The sequence below is a fragment of the Sinocyclocheilus anshuiensis genome, unplaced genomic scaffold, assembly GCF_001515605.1.
Source record: "Sinocyclocheilus anshuiensis isolate Anshui unplaced genomic scaffold, SAMN03320099.WGS_v1.1 scaffold299, whole genome shotgun sequence".
Taxonomy (NCBI): Eukaryota; Metazoa; Chordata; class Actinopteri; order Cypriniformes; family Cyprinidae; genus Sinocyclocheilus; species Sinocyclocheilus anshuiensis.
The window spans coordinates 541,797-550,972 of NW_015552565.1; the positions used below are offsets into that span (position 1 = coordinate 541,797).

At 37.0% G+C, this 9,176-nt stretch overlaps 1 protein-coding gene across 5 annotated transcripts in view; it reads right to left on the reverse strand.

Moving 5' to 3' along the window:
* Positions 1-9,176, reverse strand: part of anks1b (ankyrin repeat and sterile alpha motif domain containing 1B) — a 156,804-nt gene that overhangs the window by 14,105 nt on the left and 133,523 nt on the right. For 4 of the 5 annotated variants that reach the window (XM_016455555.1, XM_016455554.1, XM_016455553.1 and 1 more), the window contains exons 18-19: positions 1,128-1,235; positions 366-551 (exon numbers count right to left, since the gene is read on the reverse strand). In XM_016455555.1, coding sequence (XP_016311041.1) covers positions 366-551; positions 1,128-1,235 — 294 coding nt within the window. The remainder of the gene's footprint in view (positions 1-365; positions 552-1,127; positions 1,236-9,176) is intronic. The other variant, XM_016455556.1, reaches the window with a different exon arrangement.

A 9,176-nucleotide genomic window follows, 5' to 3' on the forward strand; every position in this document is an offset into this window, starting at 1 on the left:
AAGCCCTTTTCTCACTCGTTCACTCTTTTTCTTTGTCTCTCTCTCCCTCTGTAATGATACATGGAGACACAGGGCAGGAAAAACTGATAAAGGGTAAAAGAAGAAGAGGACGTAAGGTCATTTTGCAACCTTTTATCATTACGTTTTGTGTGATAACTCATTCTATTCACAATCACTGCAAAACACACCGGCACGCGCATCAATGATAAGCTCACAATGAGAGATCATAGCCACAACATTCACAATCGCGTTTAACACACCACAATGCTGATTTATTGTGATATTATCAGGACATAAAGGTGCACGAAGCACAATTGGTCACACCAAAACTGGAGGACACAAGTGACGCAAGTGCACTAACTCACCATACTGACTTGTGCCATCTGTCTCTCTAGTTTCGAGCGCGGCACATCCTCGAAGTAGTTGTCGTTGCGTCTGCGTCTGGCGTCGGCCTGCATGATGAGGTGCTGGACGTCCAGGGAGCCGGCGTTGGGATAGGCCTGACTCAGAGAAGGGGACAGCTGAGGTGGAGTGTGGTTCCCGGTGGGCTCCTGCGGGAGGGCGATGAAGAAAAGGTTTTGGGTGGTTAGTAGAGCAACTGCCTTTGAGATGAATGGGAATGCTAACGGACAGCTTTCTCTAGGGATTTTCTTATTGGAGGTCTAGCTGTGTGCCTGTTTTTGCTTTGTGTTTGAATTCATTTTTTAGTCATACGGCCCACTGTTTCTACATCAGACAGTCCTCGTCCTTTGATTAAGAAGGAATATAAGCTGTGGCCCAAAGGAACTCTGATTTCTGTTGCTCTGGACTGGCTTTGGTATCGATTTGACTCCTGGAAAAGAGTTTGAGAGCAGCTGTCTGATCCAGCCTGGAAGATCAAGTTAAATCCCTGGAGCGGCTCAGGGCATAAGAATGCCATCGCTCTCAAGATAAGACTAAATTGCACAGAAAATGACATTTTCTGTTTTCTTAAAAACATTTCTCTGTCTAAACATAAAATACTGCATACAGCATAATGAGTGACATTTAGGATGAACATTACATTTATCATTGCTAGGTGACTGACAACATAACAGACATAATGTGAGGGGAGCTTTTGTTGGAGAAAGAGGAAGATTTGGACTCACCCTTAGAGAGATGGCCCGTGGTGGTTTCTGTGGAGGGTCTTCGTGCAGTCGATCTCCAAGTGACGCTAGTATTCTTTTCCTGTGGCCGATCAAATTAATCTTAAGAACCTGAAAGAGAGAAAGAGACGGGGAAAAGTGAGTGCTGTGCATTTATTCCTGTGAGTTTAGTCCTCTGAAATTTGGGGCAAATTCACTAAACAGTTTTGTCACTTTTGTGCAGAGTATTGCAGCGCGAAAAACTCATTTGTATCACCACCTTCAAGTTTCAAGCCAACACGAAATCAAAATGAACTTGCTTGTTAATGAAACTTCCTGGTTTTATCTGTGGATGGTATTCTAAATTAAAATAACATATAAAACATTGTCATAAATTTTAATAAAATGTAATTTGTTCCAGCACGTAGCAATAATAATAATAGAAGTAACATAAAATGCAATGGATGAATGAATGTTTTCATGAACTTCAATAAGTCCATACATGTTTTAATAAATTTTAATAAAATGTAACTTGCTCCAGCACATACTGGATCATACTAACTCGCGTTTGGTGTGCAATGAATTTGTGAACTGCTAACTTATATATAGTAACCATATTCTAAAATTCTCTGAAATAGAATTCACTGTGCCATATTTCAATCCAATAATTACATTTTATTCAGTGTAAACATGCCTTCTTTCCAAACTTCCTTCAGTGAATCGGGTGCTAAAACCACACAGACAGCGTTTTATATTCACTTTGTGTCTGTTCTATACAACTACAAAGTTTTTGTCCTCAGGAGCTTTTGTTTTACTGTCTGAAGTGCATTAGGGGTGTAATAATAGTAAAGGATGGTCACTAAAGAATCCCGGTCAATCTGATGAAACTTAAAGAACACACACACACAGAAAGAGACCACAAACACACAAAGATCAATAATGTCTCTAAGACTCCTACTTTTTCAGTCTGCCCCATTTTTTCTCTCTCTCTCTCTCTCACACACACACACACACACACACACACTCACACTCAAACACATAAATACCGCAACCTCAACGAACAGGGAATTACTCCACCCAGTTAATGAACAGTGTTCTGTCACTCAGTTGAGCCATTACTGTAAACCAGGTTTCACAGAGGCATCTAATGCATGTTAAAAAGCTGCTTTAGTCACAACACACATGGTAGCTTCTCATTGGCCGCCTCATTTCTGTCCCTATAGCAACAATTTTCTCTAGCTTCATATAAAATGATCACCACTATTTTATCCTAGAAAATCAAATCAATGGGAGGATATTTCCTTTCAGCACAAATCCTGGTTTTCGATTACGACACCGTGTCTGGAACTGACAATCCAATGCTGAGATTATGACCTGCAGATAAAGGAGCAGAGCTTCCATAATTGTCCATGTCCATGACTCTTCCATGACCTTCCCAGTTCATGACTACTGGATAAGGATATTTGACAATAATTGAGACACTAGTTTTCCCATTTATTTGCAAAATGAATCGACTGGTTTGAGTGTTTTTGAATGATTCATTGGTGGAAAAAACACACAAAAATTCACACACGAAAAAAGAGGCTTCTGAAATGTAGATATCCTTCGAGCAAGTCTTACTTTTTACAAGAAATTTATTTAGCCAACTGAATATTTCAGAGCAGATGGGATAGAAAAATATGCATTGAATAATTTACTTTAATTATTATATATTATAATATGTAATTTATTAAAATGTTCTGGTGTTAACATGTGTGTGAAAGAATATTACCAATATTTAGATTTTTGTTTAATACAGTTGCCCACTGTGAACACCTTCACTTCCCTCAGTACCAAATCCATTCCAAGAAAGGAAAAACAAATGTCTGCAGGCTAAACAATTGTTCATACTGGCTAAAATACCTCCATCTTCATGGGCAGAACTACTTACAGGAGCCACACATTTTAACGCTTTGGGTTAATGATCCCGTGTTTGTCTTTAAAGCCTCTCATGTCTAAAATAAATTAGTGTAAGGAGGTTTAGGATTGTGTGCACCAGAGGCTCATTAACCCTGTTTAAACCCTCTGGAGATGCCACAAACAAGCCAATCTGAAGCAGCCAGCAGCCGCTCTCCCTCAGGCCCACGCTGGCCAGATTACAGGTGGTTAGGGCAACAGAGACTGGAACTGGACGGAAAACCCTTCAGGACAACAGCAGGATGTGTGCTTGCTGAAATTAGACAGTCTGCTTGAGATAACTGGCCAGTTTGGGAGTTTAAACCACATAAAACGTGATTTCAATGTGCCTGGAGGTTTCACATGAGAAATAAAGTACACAAACACACAAGGACACAGCTATGCTTGTCTGAAGTAGTCAGACTTGTGTTTTTGACTAGTGACGAAGTCTGGTCCACTTCGTAGGTTATTCTGGCCAAGAATGATTCCTGCTCAGTTCTCGGTAGGGTTGACTGATATAGACATCTAAAAGTTCTACAATTTTCAAAAATATATATATATTTCTCAGTCTTTTCAACCCCATTTAATACACATTCATTTGTATTTAGTCTGAAATACATAAAACAAAAATGTAATAATGTAGTCTGTACCATATTGATTATATGTGAATGTGATTTTTTTTTTAATCGTACTGGCAGATACTATATATTTAATTGTAAATACTCATTTTCCACATATTTACATTACCTTTGCCATCATCAAAGTTAACACTAATAATTTAATAATACTGTTAAATATAATCTTTAGCCAATCTCAAAATGAATATCTATTTTTCATATGGTATATTATAATGTGATGCATACATTTACTTGTAGCATTTAAATTTAGTATTTTATTTATGTATTTTAAAAAATGGTAGTGAATTTTAATAACAGCCATAACATGCAAATAATTATTTTTTAAAATGTAAATAACGACGTAGTAGTGTCAACAGACCTTTGATTGCATAAACCTTGCGAGCATTTTGACTAGAAAACCTAGATCTTCATTGGATGCAATAATTAGCAGCCCTTGTAAAGACTAAGTAAAGCCAGCAGTAAAGCCAGCCAATCAGATTGAGGCTTGCAAACTTAATAATGCTCGTGCCATTCTTGCAGCCATGCATCAATAGTTCTTTAAATCTGAATACAGAAATGTAGAAGTTAATATAAGCTATTTATATTCCTGCTTGCATGCCATTGCAGTAGGAATCGGACAAGCTAAAGGAGAGAAAACAGGAGGAAATGAACAAAGAGAGGATGCTGAGTGTGTAAGGTTCAATACTGCCTTACTGCATGACGGTAAAAAGCAGAGGAGATTGAATTTAATTTAAATGCAAATGTGCAGAACAGGCTGCAGTGGAGATGCAATGTGCCATGGAGAAATACTGTACAGACTGGACGACAGCGCAAACGGCTCTATCACACAAGCGGAGCTTGTATGATATGTATAAGACTCGCATTACACATGCAGCAGGGGTGATAAAGAGAAGCAGCCATGTGTTTTAATCACTGCGACTGCTCGCGAAAATAACCGCACCACCGGGTACAGTATGCTGACTGTGGTGTAAGCTACTGAGAGAAAGCATCAGAGCTGCATCCTAATTCACATTCTAACTGTACTGAATATGAGATTAGGATTCATAGTGCACTAAATATAGTATGGCAAAGGTGCCTGGATGTATTTTTTGGTAGATTTTCAGGCATTTGTGAATTGCTTGAGCTAATACTCACTAAAAGCTCATTGAAAAGCACTTTGTAACGGTTCTCTTTCGACTTTTCCAGTAACAGTTCTTTTTCTGTAACAGTAACAGTGTATGAACCTAAAAATGATGCCACTCCTGCATAAATCCTAAGCAAAATGAATCCGTTCTAACTGCTCATCAAAGCACTCCTGCACAAACGGTTGCACTCAATTCAATTCAGTTTAAACAAATTTGTTAACTTCATATTTCATGTTTGAGGCCCAGTGATTACAAAGGTAATGCTTTTAGCTAGATGCTAATGCTACATACAAATGCAAACAGTACAGAAAAAAGGCAATACATGTAAAAATACATTTAAATAAATCTTAAATAAAATTAAATATAAATATTAGATCAACTTAAACCTTAAAAACTAAAATACTTAAGTTGAACTACTACATTTACAAAAATTTAAGCTGAAATAAAAACTATTAAAAAAAATAAGAACTAATAAAATTATGATAAAAGCATGTTACAAAATTACAAAATTTGAAACTAAAATTAAAATGAAATAAGAAGTTATTTCAGAATAATAATAAATACTATAATAGTATACATTTTTGTTGTAGTAAATAGTTCTTTCTTGCTACATGGGTCTTGTTGCTCCTTCTTTCAGTCTATGATTTGCCTACGATTAAAATACTAGGAATAAAAACTGTGATTCTACTGTGAAAGACAGACTAAAGGGCAAAGAATGGAAGCTGTTAGTGTGTAAACTCTGATTAAGAAACACCCAACTGCTTTACAGGACAATAAAGTGCAACTGCAGTTATCCAACAGCATGCTGCCGACCTTTCAAATCCAAAATCTTGATTTGCAACAAATTAATGCAGTCAAATTAGTGTGTTTATCTGCCAGTCAGTTAGGCCTATTTGACACCTAATCAGGCAGATCCTCATTGTGCATTCATTGGACAAAGAAAATCAGGGAGTGTGTGAAAGATTTGGGCACTCTGTAAAAAGAGAACAGCACAAACCATAGAGACCATTGACATTTTTACACAATAATTGAAGTGCTGTTAAAAACATTCAGCCGTTTCATGCATAATGGAGTCTTGTGAAGTCTCTTCTTTTCGGTGGATGTAATTGCTGCAGTGTTGGATGTTAAATGACAGTTAATCCCATTAGATTAGAGAAAGTGAGCAGGAAGCAGGTCTGAAGAGGGATTAACCTCAGCGGTCCAGCGGCAGTAGTGTAATCTCCACACCAGACGTGCACAAACTCCTGAATGAGTCTGAAACATTGTTGACATGGAGGGCTGATACACACACACACATACTTTTTTCTATACCAGTTTAATACGCAGAGACAACTAAATATTCAGCGGCTGATTCTCCCAAAACATTTCACACTTCCCCAGAAAGCTTGGCACAGCAACTTTGGCTCAACCAATGGCTTGAGTTTGGGAGCGGGACTATCTGTTTATTGACCAATGGAAGATGGGGGGAGTGTTTGGGAAACCTTCTTGACACGATTATTTTTAAAGCTTCAATTGGTGATGCTAGTGGCACAAAAATTAAATGCTTCACCTTTAACATTTGTTTCTAGTCTTGTTGTCCATGATGCATTAGTGTTATTTTAGTATTTTTTATATACTATTATAGTCTTTATGGTAACAATTTATTTTAAGGACCAATTCTCACTATTAACTAGCTGCTTATTAGCATGCATATTACTAGCATACTGGCTGTTTATTAGTACTTATAAAGCACATATTAATGCCTTATTCTACATGACTATATTTTTAGATCCCTTAATCCTACCCCATACCTAAACTTAACAACTACCTTACTAACTATTAATGAGCATCAAATTAGGAGTTTATTGAGGGAAAACTCTTAATTAATGCGAGTACATGTTCCCCATTCTAAAGTGTTACCGTCTTTATTAATATTTAGAATTTTTATTTTTAGATATTTCAGTTACCTTTTAAATTTTAGTTTTGGTTGTAGTAATTTATACGTTTTGTCAATTTTATATTTCTATTTAGCTTTATTTTATTTTTATTTCCGTTTTAATAATTTTAGTACTTTGATTTCAGTTAGTTACCAAGGCAACATTTCTTATTACGTTAAGTTTTATTTCAAATAACGAAAACTGATTTTTTTATAGTTTTAGTTAACAATAACAACACTGCAGTGTACAAAAAAAAGCTCTTTCACGTCAACTAAGCCAAAGTGAAAGTGACCAACCAAATGAAAACATTTTTAAAAAGGCCTAATTTGTTTGCTGATCTATACTAGTTCTCCCAGTCTGGTCACGCTGGTCTGAAAGCTGGTTTTACAGGGGTTTTGGACACCTTTCCATAAATCAGGCCAAAAGACAAGCTGGCCACCCAGATAAACCCACTAAACACCAACTTGGCCAGACTGAGAGACCATCTTAAAACAACTAAAGCCAACTTAAACTAGCTAAGACCTACGAATAAGCCTATTAAACTGGCCTTTTTCAAGCAGGAAAACGATAATGAATAATAAAATAGGTGACTACCAAAAGCCTTTCTAAAATATTGCAAACTGTTAAAGCAATTTAATGTTGACTAACATGAAAGTAAATGCAATAATAAGAAACAATGCCTAATTTCCCAAAAGCATTGAAATTGGGATTGTTGAATTGCTCTCAAGGATGAACTTGCTCCCAGTCAATAGTGGTTGTCGATTTTTTTTTTCTTCGTTCTCGCCTGTAACGTCCACTTTTCACAATTCACGATCCAATCAAGTCCCGCCTTAAATCTTTTTCGCCTTTTGACCATCCCGATTCACTCAGAAATACATCATAAGAGTAATATGGGCTGCGAATGCCGTTTGAAGACAGTAAAACGAAAGGTTAAAACTCCATACGTAAAATGTCTCTATAACGATCAAGCTCTTCTTTAAAGGTCAAGTCAGGCCAGAGCAATACTTCTCAGCCACATAACTCTCTATGATCTCATGCTTGAGGCACCAGCAGACATAAGTAATAGAGCTCAGAATGAGCTGTGGTATAGATGAGCAGTTCCTCCTAATTGAGGGAGCGGAGGCGCAGATGCTGATGGGGAGGATGGGAATACAGTACTGTTTGTGCTTACAGCAGCATTCATGCATTGGATTTTAATGATCATGGAAACACAAAGTCTCTCTTTTATTCACCCGCTCACTGTTTTCCCCTCTTTTGACCTCCATCCCACAATCCAATGCTCCTTGTCCCAAAAACCATCTAGCCAGTAACCAAGATCACCAACTGACAAGTTGATAATTTTATTTTTGCCTTTGTTTGTTTTAGTTTTAATAGTTTTAGCATGGCTGCTTTAAAGGGGTCATATGATGTTGCTAAAAAGAACATTATTTTGTGTATTTGGTGTAATGAAATGTGTTTATGTGGTTTTAAATAAACACATTATTTTCCACAATGAACAGCTTGTAACACTCCAAAGAGAAAGGAAAACTTGAAATCGCTACAGCTAACAGTGTATATTCACAACAAGTACAAACAACAAACAGTGATGTTGAGTAGTTTATTTTTCTCTCTCCCTCTTTTTTTAGTTTTAATGTTTAGCATCGCTGCTAAATGAATTAAGAGGAGCAACTTCCCTGAGAGCATTTTAGCATGGTAATAGCTAACATGCTAACAGTGTATTCACAACCACTACCAGCGACAACAAAGTGATGCCAACTAGTTTATTTTCTTCAGTTTTTTTTTTTGCTTTAGTTTTAATATTTATAGCATCCCTGCTTTAAAGAAGATGAATGAAGAGATGCAACTTCTCTACGAGGGTTTTAGCATGCTAACGGCTAAATGTGTATTCACAATCAAAACCAACCACAACCAGTTATGTCGACTAATTTTTTATTATTTTTTTTTTTTAGTTGCCATATTTTTTTAGCATGACTGCTTTAAAAAGTATGAATTAAGAGACTTAACTTCTCTGAGAGGATTTTAGCATGCTAATGGCTAACATGAAAATTTTTAAGACCGTGTATCCTTTTTGAAACGTAACTTCTCCATTTGGTTCCATTCTGTTGCGTTCTTCCTTAAAGGGGTCATATGATGCGATTTCAGGTTTTCCTTTCTCTTTGGAGTGTTACAAGCTGATTGTGCATAGATAAGATCCCTGAAGTTGCAAAGACTAAAGTCTCAAAACCAAAGAGATATTCTTTATCAAATTTAAGACTCTGCCACGCCCCCCTAAAACGGCTCGTTCTAACACACCCCCACATATCTACGCCACTATGTGGAAATATTTGCGTAATGCCGCCCAAATGTTCACGCAAAGAAAGAAGGCGTGGTTTCAGTAACCGCAGTTAGTGTTGAAGCAGCCATGTCAGGGAGACGCTGTGTGTTTCTAGGTGAAAGCAAAAGCACTTTATTTGGCCTTCC